The 24131-nt window shown below is 42.7% G+C and overlaps 1 protein-coding gene across 1 annotated transcript in view; it reads right to left on the reverse strand.

The window, feature by feature from the left end:
* The window catches only part of SLC23A2 (solute carrier family 23 member 2), a 139156-nt gene that overhangs the window by 72216 nt on the left and 42809 nt on the right, over positions 1–24131 (reverse strand). The window contains exon 2 of the mRNA XM_018057363.1: positions 15862–16079. Within this exon, the coding sequence (XP_017912852.1) occupies positions 15862–15969 (108 nt within the window). The 5' untranslated portion in view covers positions 15970–16079. The remainder of the gene's footprint in view (positions 1–15861; positions 16080–24131) is intronic.

The following is a 24131-nucleotide window of genomic DNA, read 5'->3' on the forward strand; positions in this document are numbered from 1 at the left end:
CAGTGACCACATATGTGTTTCTGATGGGGAAACGTATCATGTGTCCTCATGAATGAGGATACATGAGCGGGAGTCAGCTAAAGGACACCAGAAATGGAACACTCTAAGGAACTATAAGGGGCAGGACCCCCAGCAGCCTCTAGGGACAAGGGAGGCTTGGCTGTGAGGACAATGCTACAGTTTCTGAGTGGGTGAGAAGCATTCTGAGCTGCCTTGGTTAAAGTCCTTTCCCAACGCCAGATTAACAACTTCTATGTCCCTACAGGGAAGAAATGTGTGGCAGTTGGAGCAATTCATGCACTGCTGTTACCCTAATTTATATTTCTCACAGCAATAAACTAGTCCACTGGTGTGTCCACTTCTTTGTGGCACTGAGGGGATGTGGATGGGTAATGGCTGTCTATGACAACAAAATTCAGTTTCTAGACCCTCAAGATAAGGACTAGAAGGTATCCTGAGATTCAAAGAAAACTTGGGCACCTGGCAGGTCATGACCTCCTTCATGCCTACCCTTGGTGTGGTGCGACTTAGGTCCTGGCTGACTGCAGCAAATACCTGAAAATATTTTTAGTCTTTAGCTTAGTGATTCCATTTTTTAAAATTTATCTTGAAAAAAATAATACTGAAAATGACTTTATGTGTGAATAACAATACAACTACATTTTTTAAATACTGAGGAAAAAAAGAAAAACTACATTAAAAGTTTAAATTCTAGTGCTATAAAACACACTAAGGAGAAGTAAAAGATGAGTGATGGTGTAAGAAAAAACAGGGCAACACGTAACAAATGACTGGTACTAGTAATTCAAAAAGAATACCTACAAATAACCCAAAGGATAGGAATCTATCCATGGGGAAAAAAATTAAAATATCCAATGAGACAAACAAAAACCCATTCAACCTTAGTTAAAACTACAAAAGTGACAAAATATAATTCCATTTTTTAACATAAATTAGGAGGAAATTTTAAAAGAGGAATCTGGTGTTGACCAGGGTGTAGAGAGATTATGTTCCTGGTGGAATGATCTTTCTGGAGAGTAACTTAGCACTGGGATTTGAAATAGGCATTTTCTTGGAGCCAGCAGTTTTACTTAAAGAAACTGATCCTCCAGAAATATCTATGCAAAATATATATTCACAGTTGATGACTACAGCATTACTTAAAATGCTGAATACTCGGAAAACCAAAAATGTTTATCAAAAAGTCATTGTAAAATCATCGGGTATCTATTTCAAGAATAGCACTCAGCCATTAAAAAAATTTTTCTGGCTATGCTGCACGGCTTGCAGGATCTTAGTTCCCCAACCAGGGCTTGAATCTGGCCAAGAGCAGTGAAAGTGACAAGTCCAAAGCACTGGACAGCTAAGGAATTCTCAATATTCAGCCTTTTAAAGAATAAAGCGGACTTTCCTGGTGGTCCAGTGGTTAGGAATCTGCCTGTCAGTTCAGGGGACATGGGTTTGATCCTTGGTCTGAGAAGATCCCATGTGCTGCAGGGCAACTAAGCCTGTTGTGCTCAACTACTGAGCCTGTGCACCCTAGAGCACTGCCACAGGAAAAGCCGCTGCAATGAGAACCTGCGCACCGCAACTCGAGAACAGCCCCTACTCGACACAGAAGAGAAAGCCCACACAGTAACCAAGACCCAGCACAGTCAAAAATAAATAAATGATAAAACAAAATAAAAAATAAAAGCATAAAACTGATGTACTGACAAGGAAACAAGTCCAAGAAATACTGTTGGTTTTTTTTTTTTTAAGTCACAAGTATAAGCCTACAATTATCCGGATTATGCTAAAAAAAAAAATACAATTTTAATACCCTCTCTATCTGTCCAAAATATGTGGGAAAGGATCCAGAAAAGTCAAAATCACTAATAGGCTGCCCTCAGGGCAAGGAGTAATGATAGGCACTTCTCATTCCCAACCCTTCTGGACTGGGATCCAGAAGGATCTGGATCCTTTTTCCCTTTGGCTGTGCTGGGTCTTTGCTGTAGCATGCAGGCTTCCTCTAGCTGTGGTGTACAGGCTTCTCACTGCAGTGGCTTCTCTGGTTGCAGAGCATAGGTTCCAGGGAGCATGGGCTCAGTGGTTGCAGTGCAGCAGGCTTAACTGCCCCAAGGCAGGTGAGATCTTCCCAGACTAGGGATCAAACCCGTCTCCTGCACTGGCAAACAGACTCCCAACCACTGGACCATCAGGGAAGTCCCAGACCTTTTATAATCAGTACACATGCAGGTGTTGTTTGTACACTGCTTTTTAAAAGGGCTAATATAAAAGGCATATGCCAGTATACCAAAATAGTAACAGTGATTGCCTTTAATCAATGGAGCCATTTTAACCCTCTTTTTCTCTTTACATATTTTGGTAATTTTCCACAATGGAGACAATTTATTTTTATAACAGGGAAGAATTTAAAAAGACTAAAGAGCTGAGCAGCATGGCTTGGCTAAGGCAGTCCAGAGAGATTTCAATCCACCTGTTTCTGCAGTTGAGGAAATAAGGCCACAGAAAATTTTCATTTCTTTTTCGAGGTCATACAGATTATATAACCCAAGTATAAGGCTAGTTTCAAAGTATTCCAAAAAAATCTCGATTCACTTGTATATAATTCTTACAGGATAAAACAGTCTTAATTCAAATAAAGAATTTCTTTTAAAACTATCTTTGAGTTATGTTATGGCTTTTTACACAAGACAACTGGGTTTGTGACATTTCTTTGCCTACACAACTATCTGCCAGCAGGATACATCTCCCAGCCAATCCACAACATGAAACTCTTACTACTAGAAAGAACCATGCTCCAACCATGCTCCAAACTCTGTATTTTGCAATGAATCAGCTCTTCGCATCAGGTGACCAAAGTATCAGAGCTTCAGTTTTAGCATCAGTCCTTTCAATAAATATTCAGGGTTGATTTCCTTTAGGATTGACTGGTTTGATCTCCTTGCTGTCCAAGGGAAAAATCTTTCAAGCTAGGTTGCAGCAGTACATAAACCAAGAACTTCCAGATGTATAAGTTAGATTTAGAAAAGGCAGCAGAACCAGGGATCAAATTGCCAAAATCTGCTGGATCACAGAAAAAGCAAGGGAATTCCAAAAAACATCTACTTCTGCTTTATTGACTATGCCAAAGCCTTTAACTGTGTGGATCACAACAAACTCTGGAAAATTCTTAAAGAGATGGGAATACCAGACCACCTTACCTGTCTCCTGAGAAACATGTATAGGACAAGAAGCAACACGCAGAACCAGACATGCAACAATGAACTGGTTCAAAATTGCAAAAAGGAGTACGCCAATGCTGCATATTGTCACCCTGCTTATTTAACTTACATGCAGAGTACATCATGCAAAATGCCTGGCTGCATGACTTATAAGCTGGAATCAGGATTGCCGGGAAAAATATCAATAACCCCAGATATGCAGATGATACCACTTTAATGGCAGAAAGTGAAGGGGAACTAAGAGCCTCTTGATGAAGGTCAGAGAGGAGAGTGAAAAAGCTGACTTAAAACTCAACATTCAAAAAAACTAAGATTATGGTATCTGGTCCTTCACTTCATGGCAAATAGAAGGGGAAAAAAATGGAAACAGTGACAGACTTTATTTTCTTGGGCTCTAAAATCATTGTGGATGGTGACTGCAGCCATGAAAAAGATGCTTGCTCCTTGGAAGAAAAACTATGACAAAGCTAGACAGTGGATTAAAAAGCAGAAACATCACTTTGCCAACATAAGTCTGTATAGTCAAAGCTACAGTTTTTCCAGTAGTCATGTACGAATGTGAGAATTGGACCATAAAGATGGATGAGTGCCGAAGAACTGATGCTTTCAAACTGTGGTACTGGAGAAGAGAGTCCCTTGAACAGCACAAAGATCAAACCAGTCAATCCTAAAGGAAATCAATCCTGACTATTCACTGGAAGGACTGATGCTGAAGCTCCAATACTCTGGCCACCTGATGGAAGAGCCAACTCATTGGAAAAAACCCTGATGCTGGGAAAGATTAAAGGCAAAAGAAGAAGGGGGCAACAGAGGATCAGATGGTTGGATGGTATCACTGACTCAATGCACATGAGTTTGATGAAACTCCAGGAGATAGTCAAGGACAGGGAAGCCTGGCACACTGCAGTTCAAGAGGTTGCAGAGTTGGACACAACTTAGTGACTGAACAACTAAAATTAACATATGACTTTTTGGCGTAATTAAAGTGACCAGATATCAACCAAACCAGGACCCTTGTGAGCATAAAGGGGAGATGTATCAACAAGTATGGCTTGTCTTCTAGCAGCCTGCTTCTGCTAGAAGACAAGAGGGAAAAGACCTCAGATGCAAAGGAATCAATCATGACTTTCCTGACTGTATATGAACACAAAGCATAATGAAAGAATACAGAATTAAACATTCTGCTCTATCAATTCATTACTTCCTCACACCAACCCCTGTGTCCTGTCTGTGTGTCTCTTACTTCACCAAAAGGTGCCACCATACACCCAGGTGGCCTACCCAACCTCCTCAAGTCATTCCTGACTTCCTACTGTATACCTCATCACCCATACCTAAGACAACACCAAATCTGGTCACATCTGTACCTTCAGCACCTCTCGAAGCTGCCTGTTCCTGATCTACCCATCTTTTCTCTTAGGAAAGATGGACCCTAATTCCATCTTAGGACCTAATTCCAAGGACCCTAATCCCCAGTTTCCTGACCTCAGCAAGACTGCCAAGCCCTCAGCATTTGCCAAGCCCAAAAGCCTTTTCAACATCTTATGCCTCAGAGCCCATGATGCTTCAGCCTTAATTCCGTCTTCACCCCGTCTTGGGGCCATGGCACATCACTACAGTAACTCTCGCACAAACCTTCACTGTCCTCTCTGGTGCTCACCTGGCTAAATCAAGTCATCCATCCTTACTCTTCATCCAGCTTACTTTTGCAATGCTTTCCTCACTGGCTGCTTACGCACACCAAGGAGGATGTCATTCTCCCGCTCAAACAATGACCTCTCTTGAGGTCTCCCTCCCACCTAAGCTACCACTCCTTACTTCTCCCTACTACTGGTCCTCCTCAGCTTCCATACTTCCAAACACCGCATCTCTTCAGTGCAGGGTCCGCAGACGCTCTTGCTCTCTTAGGGGCATCTATCCCTAGGAGACAGCATCTAATCCCTTGGCTTTACCTGCCATCTCCACACTGCCAACACACAGGGAACAGCTCCAGCCACAATGCTGCCCTTACCAGCTTTCTATCCAGTGTCTCCATGGCCGCACTAAACTCACGACTCCCTCTGCCTTGCACCATCTCAGTACTTGGCCGATTCATCTCCCAGATGCTCAGGGGGAAACCTGAAGCCATGCTTGGTTCCTCTCTCTTGTTCCTACTCTCTTCCAGTTCATCAGCATCCAGGTCAGCTCTCCTCCAATGCCCGACCACTTGTCACCACACCTACACTGCTGGCACCCTAGCTGGAGTCAGCCCACCTGCTCTGTGGGAATCACCTCCCGACTGATCTTCTGTTTGCTTCTTCAGTTGGCTTCCCACTCAGCAGTCAGAAGGAGTGTTTAAAATTAGGCAGAGCACATCACACCTCTGCTCAAAGCCCACTAACAGCTTTTTATCTAACTCGAAAGCCAAAATCGTCACCAGGGCCATGAGGCCTACACAGTCTACTGACATCATCCTACCCTCTGTCCAGCCACACCTCCTCCTCAGGGCTCCTCAGGTACACCAGGCACCTCTTGCCTCAGTGTCTCTGCACTTGCAGCTCACACACTGCCATGATGGTCTTCCATTTTCTAGTGCCACCTCTCCTGGCCACCTGAAAGTTTAACATATCAGCCTGAGCAGTTTCTATCCCTCTTCCTGGTTTTATTTTTTCCTTGGTACTTAGACATACATCTACACGTGATCTATTTTTAGTGTACATTACCTGTCTCCCCTGCCAGAATGAAAGCTCTGTGACGTCAGCGGGGGTTGCTGTTTAATTCATTGCTGTTCCCTAGAGTTCTGAACCTGAGGGAAATAACTGAGAGCATTTTTTAAAGGATAAATTAATCAATAGTCTGCAGGTCCTGAATGACCACAATGTGACTCCACATTCTATCCCTTGCTATCTCCCTTCCTTGATTGATTTTCTTCACAGAACTTGTCACCAGCCATCACATGAGGCTTCTGCTTATTTATCATCTGTCTTCTCTCACCACCTGGAGATCAGTTTCACAGGGGTAGTAATCTGTGTTCCCAGAGCCTCACATGAAGCATCTGGGAAGGAAAGAATTCCTTTCCTTTCTGCTCTCCCAGATCAAGTCACAATCAGTACCACCCGAACTGTTTTAAACCCTAACTCTCCTTATCTCCAGACCTCCTTGTGCCCACAGCAGGAATTCTCTACCCTAAAACTTGAGTGTAACTGATTCTGCTACAACTGTTCACAAGCACCCCTACCGTCCAACCCAACTCTACCGTACTGTTTACAATGAACCTGTGCCCAGAGCCGGACACGGCTGCACTGTTCCCCCAGCCAGAAGATCCTCGTTCTCCCTCCTCTGGACCTGCTACACCCATACATTTCTCGGGACTCTGATGTCGTCTCCTCTGGGGTTGGGCAGGGGTTCCTCATGGGCACGCCCACAGCACCCTTACTGAATTCAAACCCTAACACTTATGGTTTGTTTGCTGGCTTGCTGTATCTTCTGCTGTATTAGAAAAATCCAGTTTGGTCTACCTACTCTGTCTTTCCCGTGTCTCCTTTACTGCTCACACAGAATACTTCCCCTCTGACACTCCGGCCACCAAATGGGAGAGGATTTTTCTCCACAGCAAGCAGTTCTCTGTGAAATCGGCCAGAGGTTCTGCAATTAACTCAACTCTGACAGTCCACCTAGAGAGTGCTAAAGGGCTCAGCCCCACATGACTGCTCCCCCTGCTACTTTTGACGTCAATCTCAAGCAGTAATCCAAGTCTTTCCCACAACTTCTGCCCAATTTATCTACAAATTGGAGGTTCCCACAACCCCCTCTCCTCAGGTCTGATTAATTTGCTAGAGGTCACAGAACTCAGGGAAACACTTTACGTCTGCCAGTTTATTAAAGGATATAATAAAGGATACAGGAAAACAGCCAGATAAAGAGATATACATACTTTTTTTTTTTCTAATATCTCACACGCCAACTGGGCTGTAAGTAGCTTGTTACAAGGTTTGCATGGTACCTACCAAGTTAGGGATCATGGGTTCTTAACATTATATGGCACTACAGAAAATATACCAAGGAAATCTGAAATAACAGATTTGTATGAACACTGATGAATATTTTTCCTATTCTTTGATAAAACTGAACCTAATAAAGCTACTCCTCAGTCCATCCCCTTAATATCTCCAGACTGAATGATCTATTCTTGGCACCTGAGAGAGGAGACTCAAATATTCTCATAGAGCCTGTTAGAAGGAGAAAAAACAAAAACTTAAGGCTCAGTGGAAACATTAGACTGTATCACCACTCTATGCCAACAGTTAAGTTCAAACTATTTACTTAGTTTTCCTTGGATGTCCTTCCAGGTTCAGAAGATATAGGAGCTACCAACACAGGGGAACTGCAGAGTAAGCCTCTTCCTGGCGGTGCTTCCTGGCCAGTGCCCTTAGGGTACGGCAGTTCTTTAAGGCTTCTTTTCTGTTTTCTGGTTCTGATTTCATGCTGGTCTGCATTCATTCCTTACACATTTCCTCAGTTGAGTTCAGTTCAGTCTCTCAGTCATGTCTAACTCTTTGTGATTCCATGAACCGCAGCACTCCAGGCCTCCCTATCGATCACCAACTCCCGGAGTCCACCCAAACCCATTTCCATTGAGTCAGTGATGCTATCCAACCATCTCATCCTCTGTCGTCCCCTTCTCCTCCTGCCCTCAATCTTTCCCAGCATCAGGGTCTTTTTCAAAGAGTCAGCTCTTCGCATCAGGTGGCCAAAGTACTGGAGTTTCAGCTTTAGGATCAGTCCTGCCAATGAACACCCAGGACTGATTTCCTTTAGGATGGACTGGTTGAATCTCCTTGCAGTCCAAGGACTCTCAAGAGTCTTCTCCAACACCACAGTTCAAAAGCATCAATTCTTTGGTGCTCAGCCTTCTTCACAGTCCAACTCTCACATCCATACATGATCACTAAAAACCATAGCCTTCAGTAGATGGATCTTTGTTGGCAAAGTAATGTCTCTGCTTTTTAATTTGCTGTCTAGGTTGGTCATAACTTTCCTTCCAAGGAGCAATCGTCTTTTAATTTCATGGCTGCAGTCACCATCTGCAGTGATTTTGGAGCCCCCAAAAATAAAGTCTCTCACTATTTCCATTGTTTCCCCATCTATTTCCCATGAAGTGATGGGACCAGATGCCATGATCTTCGTTTTCTGAATGTTGAGCTTTAAGCCAACTTTTTCACTCTCTTCTTTCACTTTCATCAAGAGGCTTTTTAGTCCTTCTTCACTATCCCATAAGGGTGGTGTCATCTGCATATCTGACTTATTGATATTTCTCCCAGCAATCTTGATTCCAGCTTGTGCTTCTTCCAGCCTAGCGTTTCTCATGATGTACTCTGCATATAAGTTAAAAGAAGCAGGGTGACAATATACATCCTTGACATACTCCTTTTCCTATTTGGAACCAGTCTGTTGTTCCATGTCCAATTCTAACTGTTGCTTCCTGACCTGCATACAGGTTTCTCAAGAGGCAGGTCAGGTGGTCTGGTATACCCATCTCTTTCAGAATTTTCCAGTTTCTTGTGATCCACACAGTCAAAGGCTTTGGCATAGTCAATAAAGCAGAAATAGATGTTTTTCTGGAACTCTCTTGCTTTTTCCATGATCCAGAGGATGTTGGCAATTTGATCTCTTGTTCCTCTGCCTTTTCTAAAACCAGCTTGAACATCTGGAAGTTCACGGTTCACGTATTGCTGAAGCCTGGCTTAGAGAACTTTGAGCATTACTTTACTAGCGTGTGAGATGAGTGCAATTTTGTGGTAGTTTGAGCATTCTTTGGCATTGCCTTCTTTTGAGATTGGAATGAAAACTGACCTTTTCCAGTCCTGTAGCCACTACTGAGTTTTCCAAATTTACTGGCATATTGAGTGCAGCACCCTGCCTCTAAAAGCACACAAACTTGCCTAACAAGATTCCCCTGGGATATAGAGAAACTCTTTTACTATCTTTCTCCTATTTAATACCAACTCTGAACATAGCAGAGATATTACTTTGCCAACGAAGGTCCATCTAGTGAAGGCTATGGTTTTTCCAGTGGTCAGGTATGGATGTGAGAGCTGGATTGTGAAGAAAGCTGAGTGCTGAAGAGTTGATGCTTTTTAACTGCGGTGTTGGAGAAGACTCTTGAGCGTCCCTTGGACTGCAAGGAGATTTAACCAGTCCACCCTAAAGGAGACCAGTCCTGGGTGTTCATTGGAAGGACTGATCCTAAAGCTGAAACTCTAATACTTTGGCCACCTGATGCGAAGAGTTGACTCATTGGAAAAGACCCTGATGCTGGGAGGGATTGGGGCCAGGAGGAGAAGGGGACGACTGAGGATGAGATGGCTGGATGGCATCACTGACTCAATGGACATGAGTTTGAGTGAACTCCGGGAGTTGGTGATGGACAGGGAGGCCTGGCATGCTGTGATTCATGGGGTATCCAAGAGTCGGACACAACTGAGCGACTGAACTGAACATATGACCTAATGTCTATGAACCTTGGGGCTTTGCATGTCTCTTGATCTTAATGTGATTTATTCATTATTCTTCCTCTATGTATGGCTTATTCTTTCTCTCATTATTGTCATGAGTCTTTATTTTAAGAATAAAATAAAATAAATTTTCACTTATTTCCTTCCATAGGAATTGTCTTTGAAAAAATCAGCACTTGTAGCATTTGAGGAAACAATTATCTAACATGAGATGCCCCGAGATCTTTTACACCTGTACCCCCAACAACTCCTGAGACCATCACCAAACCTGGTTCTGAGTAACAGCCAGCTTTGTTCCCACTGTCCCACCTCCCTGCACTCCAGCACACTGGCCTCTAGATGTGTTAGCCAGCCTGAGGCCCAACTTCTAACTCCAAAGTAAACAAGGAAATAAGAGCCTGAATTTTAGAGTCTAGGAAGGGCTAGATCAGCTAGCAAATTGAAAAAAAAAAAGTTGACTAGTCCATCTGAGAGACTGGACTTATATTTTATCTAATTTTAATTAATTTGCATTTAAATAGCCAGATACGGCTAGTAGCTACTGTGCTAGCAGCACAAGAGCTAGAGAATCTGGAGGTGGCACAGATCTAGAGAAAAAAACAAACACAGAGCTGCCCTATTGGTTACTTTTCAATGTTTACATTTTGGAAAGCCAGGATGAAGTAAGGCCCTGACAGGCAGTGATGTCCTTGTCTCAGTGCTCTAAGACGCCCAGAGGTAGGCATCTCCAACGGTGAGATTCTCAACTCTCCTTTCTTCCTATGCCAGCTCTCTTTGGATCCAGCCACCAGCCACCTTAGCCCCATGTCTTTAAAAGAATTATTTATTATTATTACACTCCTGCTTCTCTGTGCTTCAAGTTCCACAGCCCCAGCGTCTCCAAGAATTTCACCAGCATCTCAAATCCAGTTTCTCAAATGTAATCCATTATCTTCTATCTTCCCCTGTCCTCCAAACCTATGATTTTCCCTGTACTTCTTCTTTTCTGCAAAGGTACCATCACGCAACCACGTTCCCTTTATATAAATCTAAATGTCCCCCTTAACTTTCTCCTCTCTCTCAGCTCTCAAAATCTCCTCAGCATCTCTTCTATCAGCCTCATCTCCATTCCTGCTGCATTTACCCACACTTGAGACTTTGGTATCTCCGAAGCCTCCCTGACCCTCCCTGTCCTAACCTGTCCTTCCCTCATCCAGCTTTCCCCAAAAGAGTCCAGGGCCCTTCCAGTCGGCTCCAACTGTATGCTCCAGGAATTCCTACTGCAACGCTCACTCTACTGTGCTAGAACTATCCGCTCACTGCTCCTGCTCACCCACTACTTGAAGGCAAAAAGTAAACTGGAAGGTTTCATGCACAGATACGGGCCACCTCTAATACAGAATGTGTTCAATAAAGACTTGCTGAATGAGAACTGCAACAGGTACCTGTTATGGACTGAATGCTTCATCCCCCCAAAATTCATTATGCTGAAGCCTTAACTCCCAACATGATTAGAAGGTAGGGCCTTTGAAAGGTAACTCGATTTAGATAAGGTCTTAAGGGTAGAACCCCCATAACAGGCTTAGTATTCTTTTAAGAAGAGACACCAGAGCTGCTTCTCTCAGGCTTGTCAGGATCCTGTGAGAAGGCAGCTGTCTGCAAGCCAAGAAAAGTCCCCATCAAGAATCAAATCTGCTGGTACCTTGATCTTGTTCTTCCATGACTCCAATAAAACTGTAAGAAAGAAATGTCTGTGGAAGTGTTAGTCGCTCAGTTGTACCTGACTCTTTTAAGACCCCATGGACTGTAGCCTGCCAGGCTCCTCTCTGTCCATGGAATTCTTCAGGTAAGAATACTGGAGTGGGTAGCCATTTCCTTATCCAGAAGATCTTCCCAACCCAGGGATCGAACCCAGGCTTCCTGCATTGCAGGAGGATTCTTTACTGTCTGAGCCACCAGGAAAACCCTTAAGTCACCCAGTCTACGGTAAATTGTTACAGCAGCCAGAACTGACTAAAATGACACTTCTCTAATTGTGCCCAACTCCAGGGTGTTCTAAAGCACAACCTTTTAGGTTATTCCCCTGGTCAAAACTCTTGCAGAGCTTTTTACTGATAGACTACAAACTTCTAAACTTTTTAGCCAATCATTCAGGAACTACCCGGAATCTCAGCTTCTAGCCTACTGTTCTAACACCATCCTCCACACCTTTACTCTTCTACCCCTGACTTGCCTCAGATTGCTCCCTTCCCCTGCACTATCCTGACATGTTCTGACCCTGCCTCCTTTCACTTTAGGGTCCATTTCAGCTGCCATTGCATCCAGAGACCAACATAGCCAAGGGTCCTCTCCCCATCTCAACACCTCCTGCCTCTACCCATACCTGTCTTTTTCTAATGCCATCACATTTTCCATGAGAGAATATAGTCAGAAGGAAAAGAAAATCATCTATATTTGAAACTGGCTTAGAGATTCTCTTAGGAGGACTAACCCTCTAACCCAAACACCATTTCTCAAACCCACCGAGGGGCCACATTATAGCGAAGAGAAAACAAAACCACAACCAGAACCACAAAGTCAGTCAGATGCTAACACTGACAAGTAGCTGTAAGAAACAAAACTGAGTATTATTTTTCACCACTGCTCCCACTGGAGCATCAACTAGAGCAGTTAAATCACCACCACTCCCAACTCTTTATTTTGAAGACTATCCCCAGGAACATCAGTGAAACTCAGATGATCAATGCATGTGCAGCCCTTGTCTTGCTCACCTGGCTGTGAACTCCTTGGGGACAAGAGCCTGTGTGATCCAACTGATAAACTTAACACATCACGTTAGCTAGATGCTTTGGGCAAAGTCCTACATTTCACCTTTCCACAGAACCACTACGAAAGTTCTAAAGCCACTTTCAATTCTAAGATTATCAGATTCTATGAAATTAGTGTGCAGACCCTGTGGTCCTTGAATGAGGAAGGAGAGATGGATGCATGTCCTAAGAGCAGAGAGGCAGTGACCAAAATAATCCTACCAACTGGGTATCAAAAAGGGACCAGCTCTAACCTAACCCCCTACCTCCACCCTATCAACAAGAAGTCATTCAAAATGAGATTCAAAATCCCACTAGGATGCTCCACAGGCTAAGACTCCACATTCTCAATACAAGAGCCAGGCTTGATCCCCCTAGTCAGGCAACTAGAGCCCACGTGATACAACTAATGGTTTGCATGCTGCAACGGAAATTGAAGATCCCCCATGCACAACAAGAACCAGCACAGCCAAATAAATAAAAATAATAAATATTTTCAAACAGCCTTTTACCTTATTTTTAAAGTTTTCTTAGCGTAAGTAATTTAACTAGTGATTAAATAAGGGTGGTACACTGTTCCTATTTTTATTACAAAATATTTTCTAACAAAAACTTTCTACAACCTCAAATTCCAATACATGAATTATTTCTTCATGAACATTTTTGGATAAGCTTTTCTTTTCATCTGCTTTCCTTCTTTTATTTCATCTTCTATTTTCTTATAAGCTCTGAGGGAGCCCATGTTAACACACTTCTTGGCATCCCTGTTCTAAGTCATCCTGGTGGCTCATGTGCTGATCTTTACAGCTTCTCTCCTTGATATGTCACATTCCTCCCAGTAGCTCAATCCCATTGATTTCAGTTCTATTACTCCTCTTTTTCTTCTCCCTTTTTAATGCTTAACTTTTATAGCCAAAGAATAAAGTAAAAATTCCATAACATCTCTAAATGAAACTGCTCAAGTGTTAAATTAACTTTATATTCACATTATTTTTATGTCTAACCACATAGTATATCCATATTCCCAGCTCCCATATACTTGTTGTACTCCTGGTGAAAATGAATCTGGAAATTAAGGCTTTGAGGAATACTCCTTCCCAGCCGCACCCCTAAAAAAACAATGGCATTTGGAAAACCTCCAAACAGCCAAGGCTAGAAACTGACAAGTCTTTTAGAATACAAGAAACATAAAACAATGAATGGGTGGACGTTGGGACCCAAGAAGCTCTGGGCCCAGAAGACCTTAGTCAGGCAACTTCCATGGGAAAACAGGGGCTCAGGGGTCCCCGCATAAGGGGAGGGCCAGAACCAGGCAGTACACAAGGGCCAGCAGGTCTCCTCACTCCTTGGTCTGCACCACCGGGGGAAGACAGGAAGACCTCCCACTGTAAGACCAGGTTCTGGACTGGATCCAGGAAAGAAAAGGCAAAACTATAGAGAGAGAAGCAGGGAGTTGCAGGGAGAGAGAAGAAAATATCAAAAGAAACAAGAGGATTTCACACCAGATGAAAGTATAATAGAACAATGAGAAAAATAGTACATTAAGGTCATTGGTACATTTTAAAATTCACAAACATTTAAAAACACATACATATAAGAAATTAAGAACCAAAAACAGGCAGATATAAACTGAATAGTAACTTTAGAAATAAGAAATACAATCATGGCAATGAAAGTTCAACATAAACACACAACTGTACACAAAGAATTAATAAACTGGAAAATAACACTGGGGAATCCAGCCAGAAGGAAGCACTAGAGAAAGACTTACAAATCATAAGAAAGCAGTTAAAGAAAAATGGAGCTAGAACGGGAGGCTGTACTGTACAGTTAACAGAAATCCATTCAAGAGTTCAGAGCAAAATACAGTTATTTTCAGAAGTGCAAACACACAAAGACAGTGACCATTCACAGACCCTTGGTATGGTTTAAAAAGACAAGTGAACAAAGAGAAGAGGGACACAAAAAACAACAGTGAATATGAAAACTGATAACATATGTGGGTGAATTTAACCGCTAATTGTGTACTATCACAATCTGAATGCTAAAATAAGCCTAAATCCCTAAACCATAATGACAAAGCAGACCCGAGTGAACTAAAGTTTTTGTCTCTCAAGTAGAGCAGGGCAGGGTAAATGGTCTGCTGAGCAAATGGTGCAGGAGAGACAAGTCAAAACCCAGGCATGAACTTTCCTTTTCATTTTTCAAAGATGCTCCAGTTGAAATCTGAAAACCTGATTTCTCTCTTCCTCTAGATAAGCCTTCAGTATAACAGAAATTTCTACTTTGAAGAAAGAAAACAAGTAACACCACTTACAAAATCAGTGAAATATCTCCCTGATTTCACAGAGTAAAAATAAAAATATTACTGTAGATTTGGTCAACCAATGTACTTAAAGATGCTGTGCTCGCATTTTTCTTACTGGGTATTTGCAACAAGGCAAATTCCAGGACCCTGTTTTAAAGAATCCTAGAACGGTATTTTTGACATTACCATTTCTAATATTAAGGGGAAAAAAACCTGAGGCAAGATCCCTCTAAAGAGCTTTTTCTTTTTTAAACTAACACTATAGGTATCTTTACACATATCAAGTCATAATCCTACATCTGAAAAAAAATATTAGCACTGAATATAATGAATGTGTGTCATCAACCTTATCTGACTTATCTGATATCACTTATCCAGGCAAAATATCTCTATCTTGGATGCTATTACCATAATACAAGTCACGGACATTTGGGTTCCAAACAATGAATGCATTCATTCATCCTCCCACCTTGAAATACAAGTCTGAAGTTGGGTCACAGATTATTTCATAAAAACACATTTTTGGAGATAAAATTAAGCCTTCAACATCCTCTAGTACACAGTAAACACTGGGCCAGCTTTACAGTGTGCACAGAAAGGCATGCTTCCTTCTTGGAGTTAATCCTATCAGGTGACTCCAGGCAGTGACTGAGTGAAGTCGCTCAGTCGAGTCCGACTCTTTGCGACCCCATGGACTCTAGACTACCAGGCTTCTCTGTCCATGGGATTCTCCAGGCAAGAATACTGGAGTGGGTTGCCATTTCCTTCTCCAGGGGATCTTCTCAACCCAGGGATCAAACCCAGGTCTCCCACATTACAGGCAAACGCTTTACCCTCTGAGCCACCAGGAAAGCCCTGACTCTAGGCAGAAAGCAAGCCAACCATTGTCAGACAACAGGGTTCCCAAAGACTATCTTGTGTGAAAAGCATTTGCTCTTCAATCGCCTTAACTTCACTGAGAACAGAAGTATTAATGTTAATCCTATTCAATGCAGAAACTACTTTAGAGTGACTTAAGAAGAAAGGAAGACAGGGAATGCTGTTACCGGAAGAGTAAAGAAAGACGGGTGCTTCGCTTCATCTTCATATTTGCCTTCAGCTGAACTTCCAGCCTCCATGGATTTGGATGTAGTGTTCTTACCAATACCCATCATTAAGAGAAAAAGAGTAGCTTGGGGACTGCAGTGGTTGGAAGTTCAGAGTCAGCTCTTCCAGTGCCGATTCTCAGGCAGAGATGAGCCCCACAAGTGCCATTTCTTAGCACCTAGAAAAAAAGAAAGCAGCCAAATCATGTCAAGCATACAAACAACACACAAGACACACAGACCTTGTGTTTCCTGCACAGGAAAGTCAGAGTACAATTATATCCAAACATTAAAAAAACTCATTACTTTATCACTTTTCAAGTCCTCATCCACCTTCATTTATAGTCATTCACATTCTGAACCACCCTCTGGAGAGGGGGACCACCAAAATTGACCATCAAAAATATCATAATACTAGGGAGGAAAAAAATAGAAGAGGCATTTCTTTGACATGCATTACAGTGTCTATCTTTTAGTCCAGCACTATCCAACAGAACCTTTCTACAACGATGTTAATATCCGACATCTGTCTTGTCCAATACATTCGTCACTAGTCACAGGATACTAAGCACTTAAAATGTGACAAGCCCAAGTCTTCCCTGGGGGCTCAGTGGTAAAGAATGCAGCTGTTAATGCAGGAGACACGGGTGCGATCCCTGGTCGGGGAAGATTCCACATGCCGCGAGGCAACTAGAGGCAACTAAGACTGTGTGCCACAATTACTGAGCCTGTGCTAGAGCCTGGGAGCTACAACTGCTGCAGCCTGTGCACCCTAGAGCCTGTGCTCCACAACTAGACAAGGCGTATGACGAGAAGCCCCCACTTGCAGTAACTAGAGAAAAGCCCACAGCAACAAAGATATAGCGCAACCATAAATAAATAAATAAATAAATAAATAAATTATTTTGAAAATGTAACTAGTGCAGATACAGAAACTGAACCTTTATTTGTATCAAATTTAAGTTTGGCTAGCGGTGATCATATTAGACAGCTCAGCCACAGCCCACTTACTAGGATTGTATGGATCTTAGCTCCCAAACCAGCGACTGAACCTGCACCTTCAGCAGTGAAAGTGTGGAGTCTAAGCTACAGGACCACCAGGGAATTCCCTAAGATAGATAAAAAAAATACCGCATGCAGGTAGAGGGGAAAAGGGACAGGAGACATCCACTGGCACTCAGGTTAGAACAATGTCAGATCTTAGCATCAATTAATTTCCCACAGAGAATGAATAAGCCAGACAAGTTGTCCTGCAAATGAGAAGGCAGGCCTACAAGAAGTTTGGAAAGACAAGTAGAAAACCTTCTGTTCAGGGAATTTTCTTAAGACACCTCAATCAATAAATACTTTAGATAGGCTGGAGAAAAACAGAAATATAAACAATAAGAAAACACAAAATTGGAGAATTCAACAGTTAAAAGGCAAAAAGGAAAAATAATAGAAATAGCTGCCAGAATGTCAAGTTGCCTCAGTAGGATAGAGCTAGGTACACAAACACAAAAATTTTTGAGGTGGCTCTTTCGGTTTAAATGTTCATCCACATTCTGCATTCTTGTTCGCATCTCATCCATCATTCTTTAACGCAGTGGCTCTCAGTGAGGAGTGATTTTTTTTTTCCTTCCAGGGGATATCTGGCAATGTCTGAAGATATTTTTGGTCATCAAAACTGGGAGATAGCTGCTAGTATCTAATAAGTGGAGGCCAGGTGCGCTGCTAAACATTCTGTAGAATGCATAGGATAGGTAATACTTTCTTGTTATATTCGATGCAAATATCTTAGTCCAGTGTTTTGCTTGCTCACGAATTCTGTGAACGATCTTTTAGAATTGTTTTTATTTTTATGTAACCAAATCCATCAGTCTTCTACATTGTGATTTGGCCACTGCCATCCATCAGCTTTCCAAGATCTGAACAAAAAGTGTGACAACAAGCATACCTAAATATATTAATAAAATCTGCCAGAAGAGACCCTGACAGATTTTTACCATGGCCAAGACCTTATGTTTTCCAGAAGATAGGACAAGCAAAGTGGATGGTGGAAACTGTTGGGTCTTTATAAGACTACCTGCCAGTCACTTCCAGAGGGACCATAACCTCTTTGCTCTATATCCAGCCCCACTGCCATCGGTATGCCAGCAGAGCTTTCAAATCTATACTTACCAAAGTTAGGGGAAATGAAAGAACTTTAACGCAGAATACATTTATTCTACTTGCTGGGGAAGACTGAAGGCAAGAGGAGAAGGAGATGACAGAGGATGAGATGGTTAGATGGCATCACCGACTCGAGGGATGAGTTTGAGCAAGCTCCATGAGTTGGTGACGGACAGGGAAGCCTGGCGTGCTGCAATCCATGGGATCACAGAGTTGAACATGACTGAACAACTGAACTGAACTAAACCCACGTTAACTTTAGCTAAAATGACAGGACTTTAATGTAGAATACATTTATTTTACTAAGTTAATTTTATCTTCATGTTTGTTTCAGACGTATACGTCCATTGCAGGAGCCAACCCTCCCCATTGGCCCTCATCACCAGAAACAGAGAGGGATAAAATTCCATCTGGACGAGACTACTTTTCATCAAGTACTCTGTACTCCATTTCTCTACCCAATGTTTAACTGACCCTTATAAGCTTCCTGGAGTGTGCAGTCAAGTGGGCCTTAGTAAGCATTACTATAAACAAAGCTAGCAGAGGTTATGCATTTCCAGCTGAGCTATTTAAAATCATTTAAAGATGATGCTGTTGAAGTGCTGTACTCAGTATAAAAGCAAATTTGTAAAACTCAGCAGTGACCACAGGGCTCGAAAAGGTCAGTTTTCATTCCAATCCCAAAGAAGCACAAGGCCAAAGAATGTTATAACTACTGCATGATTGTACTTACCTCACATGCAAGGCAAGGTAATGCTCAAAATCTTCAAGCTAGGCTTCAACAGTATGTGAATCAAAAACTTCCAGATGTACAAAAGTAAAGTTAGTAGCTCAGTCATGCCAGACTCTTTGTGACCCCATGGACTGTAGCCCACCAGCGTCCTCTGTCCATGGAATTCTCCAGGCAAGAATTCTGGAGTGGGTTGCCATTTCCTTCTCCAGGGGATCTTCCCAACCCTGGGATCAAAGCCAGGCCACCTGCAGTGCAACAGACCATTTACCAACTGAGCCACCAGGGAAGCCCTAAGTGTAGATGTACACGCTAGATTTACAACAGGTAGAGGAACCAGAGACAAAACCACCAACATCAACTTGATCACAGGAGAAACAAGGGAATCCCAGAAAAACATCCGTTTCTGCTTCACTGACTACACTAAAGCCTTTGACTGTGTGGATCACAAGAAACTCTTCAAAGAGATGGGGATACCAGACGGCCTTACCTGCCTCCTCAGAAACCTGTACACAGGTCAAGAAACAACAGTTAGAACTGGACACAGAACAGTAGGTTGGTTCAAAATTGGGAAAGGAGTACATCAAGGCTGTATATTGTCACCCTGCTTATTTAACATATTCAGAGTATATCATATGAAATGCTGGGCTGGATGAAGCACAAGCTGGAATCATGATTGCAGGGAGAAATATCAATAACCTCAGATATCCAGATGACACCACCCTAACAGCAGAAAGTGAAGAGGAACTAAAGAGCCTCTTGATGAAGGTCAAAGAGGAGAGTGAAAAACTGACTTAAAACTCAACTTACAAAAAATTAAGATCATGGCATCTGGCCCCATCACTTCACAGCAAATAGAGAGGGGAAAAATGCAAACAGTGACAGACTTTATTTTCTTGGATTCCAAAATCACTGTGGACGGTGTCTGGAGCCATGAAATTAAAAGACACTTGCTCCATGGAAGAGAAGCTATGACAAACCTAGGCAGTGGATTAAAAAGTAGAGACATCACTTTGCTAACAAAGATTCATCTAGTCAGAGCTATGGTTTCTCCAGTAGTCATGTATGGTTGTGACAACTGGACCAATAAGAAGGCTGAGCACCAAAGAACTGACGCTTTCAAACTGTGGTGTTGGAGAAGACTCTTGAGAGTCCTTTGGACAGCAGGGATCAAACTAGTCAATGCTAAAGGCAAACAACCTTGAATATTCATTGGAAGGACTGAAGCTGAAGCTCTAATCCTTTGGCCATCTGATGCTAAGAGTTGACTTACTGAAAAAGACCTTGAAGCTGGGAAAGACTGAGGGCAGGGGAGAAGTTGGCGACACAGGATGAGATGGGTTGTGTGGATCATCAACTCAGTGGACACGAGTTTGAGACAGTGAGATAGTGAAGGACAAGGAAGCCTGGCGTGCTGCACTCCATGGGGTTGCAAAGAGTGGGACCCGACTGGGTGACTGAACAACAACACAAGCTATACTGAGGGGACCCATCCACTCCCTTTTGCCTGTCTCTCACAGAACATCAGCCTTTGGAAAGTCCTAAAGACGTAGACCCAAGTGAACCTAAAAGGTTCTGGGGCCAAAGAAAGCATAGGGCAGGAAGTTTGAGAAAGGTTTTGGGGCAGAGGGCTACAAAGTCCAGGAAGATGGACAAATGGAGGGAAGAAGAAGAGGAAGAAAAGAAGACGGTGACCACTGAAAATAAAAATAAATTTTTGAAAGTCCCAAAATGACAAAGCACTCGACAGCCAAGTACTCAAGACTTATGAAGACAGCCTCAAGGCCAGAAACCACGCACTAACCTGAGATGAGAGTCTTTTATGTGTAGAGTTGAACTTTCAAGCGGGAAAATGTCAAGGCCCAAAGGAAATGCAGCAAAAGATTTTAAACAGTGAAGTTTAGGGGCTATGTTAGAATTTGTGGTAAAACAGAAGGCAAAATCTGCCAAAAAACCTGAAATGGAAAGTGTCCTCCCACAGTGCCTAACTGACTCTTCTTCCTACTCTGTGCAAAACACAGAGAACAAGCAACGCCCGTGCTATCTGCATCCTGCATCACTCATTCAATGGACATGAATTTAAGCAAACTCCAGGAGACAGGTAAGGACGGGGAAGCCTGGTGTGCTTCAGTCCATGGGGTCACAAAGAGCCGGATACGACTGAGTGACTGAATAACAAGTGCTATCTTGCCCCTGAGCCCAAGACAAGGGGAAAGACGGGGCTGAGGGATAAAAGGTCTGATTCATCAATAATGAAAATGATAATAATGACAGTAGTTTTCCAGCTATGTGTCCATGTGTGCCAGAGACATCTCTTACCTCTCATTATATAAACAAAAATTACTACTTGATAGGCACACTAACTCTATAAAAGTGGAAACTGAGCTTCAGAGAAATTACTAATAACTTGCCAAAGGATACCCAGTTATAAGCAGTGCAACAGCAGAACTCAAACTTTTAAATCAGTGTTCCTGTCCTAACAATGTTTATACAAACAAGACATAAGTTTCAAGCTGGCAGAGCTCCTTCTCCAGAGCTTAAGCCTGCCCTCCTCAGACCAAGAACTCCCAAATATGTGCACTTCCACTGCATAAACCATCATCTCAACAGCACAAAAGCCTCCTGTGTTTCATCTTGATGGCTCTACCGCAGCAGGAACGGCCATGCTACAGAAACTACCATACCGTTTGATGGTGTCCTGATTAGCCCAAGAATGACATCCAAATTCCTTAATGAGGTTTCAGGTCTACTGTGAAGCCTACTATGTAACTTGACCCTGCTACGCTGTGGTTTCCATCTTTCAGTTAGTTCCCTGGTGGCGTCAGATCTTAGCCTCCGGCCCTTGCACATGCTGTTCCTCCAAACACTTTCATCTCACCCATCCATCAGTCTGGCCTCTGAGCATTGTCTTTCACCATAGCATCTGGGAACCATAAAGATGGTTATGACACAGCAAGATAATATCTACCTGCTCAGCCAGAGAAGTACAGAACAAGAGGCACTATCCCCAGTGCTGAACTTAGCACCTATATCAAACATACCCCAAAATATGTAGAATGGTGCTTAAAAATTAATAATAAAGGTAAATCATATAACAGAAGACCTCAGTTCGATGCCTGGGTCAGGAAGATCCCCTGGAGAAGGGAATGCCTCCCACTCCAGTATTCTTGCCTGGAGAATTCCATGGACAGAGGAGCCTGGTGTGCTACAGTCCATGGGGTCACCAAGTGTCACACAACTGAGTGTCTTTCACTTTCATATAATGTAACAATCATTCTTGCTTAATACTTTTATTTAATCTTGGAAAAGGAAATTAACAGCCAATATCAAATTCATCTGTGATACAAGAGATTGTTGTTGCAATTTAGTTGCCAAGTCATGCCTGACCCTTTTGCAGACTATAGCCTTCCAAGCTCCTCTGTCCATGGGATTTTCCAAGCAAGAGTACTGGAGTGGGGTGCCACTGCCTTCTCCAGTACTCTTGCCTGGAAAATCCCATGGACAGAGGAGCCTGGTTGGCTCCAGTCCATGGGGTCGCTAAGAGTCAGACACAACTGAGCGACTTCGCTTTCACTTTTCCCTACCGACCCAGGGATCGGTTGTGTCTCCTCCACTGGCAGGCAGATTCTTTCACACTGTGCCACCAAGGAAGACCAAAACTATGGTATGATCCTACAAAGGAATGCCACTGTAGCCATTAAAAAGATAGTACAGAAATACTGACTGACGTGGGGAAATGTGTGCCCTAAGTTACATACAAAAACTGGTATTAAAATAAAAACAGTATTATATTAATAGAAATAAGCTAGTCAAAAAAGGACAAATACCACACAATTCCACTTGTATGAGGTATCTGAAACAGTCCATCATAGAAGCAGAGAGTAGAATGGTGGTTGCCAGCAACTGGTGCAGAGGGGAAAGTAAGACGTTGCTTTTCAGTAGATATAAAGTTTATTACGCAACATGAGTAAGTTATAGAGATCTGTTGTAGTTAACAGTAACATATCATTCACCTAAAAGTTCATTAAGAGGGTAGATCTCAGTAATGTATAACAATGCCAATTTTCTAAAATGATGCAATGAATGAAAAGGATTAAAAGCAATTTAAAAGATGAAAAAAGCAGTATGTACAGCAATAACTCACTGTGTATGTGTAAGTGTGCCACATGCGCAAACACACCAAAATGTTAGCTGCATTGTTGACTGGTGGGACAGCAAAGGACTTATTTTCTTCCTCTTATTCCTCTGTATTTCCTCAAGTTATGTACTTGATGCAAGCTATGCTCACTTTCTCCCCCAGGAGCCACATCAGTACCCAGTTCTTCCCTACTGCTGCTGCTGCTGCTGCTGCTAAGTCGCTTCAGTCGTGTCCGACTGTGTGACCCCATAGACGGCAGCCCACCAGGCTCCCCCGTCCCTGGGATTCTCCGGGCAAGAACACTGGAGTGGGTTGCCATTTCCTTCTCCAATGCATGAAAGTGAAAAGTGAAAGTGAAGTTGCTGAGTCATGTCCAACTCTTAGTGAGCCCATGAACTGCAGCCTACCAGGCTCCTCCATCCATGGATTTTCCAGGCGAGAATACTGGAGTGGGGTGCCATTGCCTTCTCTGTCTTCCCTGCTATTAAGAATCAAATCCAGAGTAGTGATCACTTCTCCTTACCAAGGGGACACAAAGCAAAGTGGTATAGAATACAGTTCTCATGTTTAAAGTTGTAAAGTAGTTTTTGTTGTCAGAAGAGCATGGAGAAAAGCCAAGGATTTGTAAATTATACTTAGCAAGTGAAGGAGGAAACTCCCCATAAAAGAGGTATACCATGACTCTATGTCGAAACCACTTAAGAACTTTAAAAATACCTAGAGTCTAGCGAATAGGACTGCCCAGCCTGAGCATCTGGATTTTGTTTAACTCTCCTGCAGCCAGAGTTAAAAATCACTATCTTAGAGCAAGTAAGAAATCACTACAGACTTAAAAAAATAATAAATCAACCTCAATAAACATAAGGCTGACATGGTGGGAAAATAGCAATTTGGGAGATTCTGCTGTAAATAAAAAGTAAAATTATCAGATCTTCAACAAATCTTTCAGTTCCCTAAAGACTGAGCCACCAGCTCTGTAGCCGTGAGGGTGGGTGTGGGTGTGGGTCTCTAGCCATCAGGGTGTGTGTGTGTTTGTGTGTGTGTGTGCATGCTCTTTGTGACCTCGTGGACTATAGCCCCCCAGGCTCTTCTGTCCTCGGAATTTTCCAGGGAAGAATACTGGAGCAGGTTGCCATTTCCTACTCCAGGGGATCTTCCCAGCCCAGGAATCAAACCTGCATCTCTTGCATCTTCAGCGTTGGCAGGTCACCA

This window comes from Capra hircus, chromosome 13 (assembly GCF_001704415.2).
Source record: "Capra hircus breed San Clemente chromosome 13, ASM170441v1, whole genome shotgun sequence".
NCBI lineage: Eukaryota > Metazoa > Chordata > Mammalia > Artiodactyla > Bovidae > Capra > Capra hircus.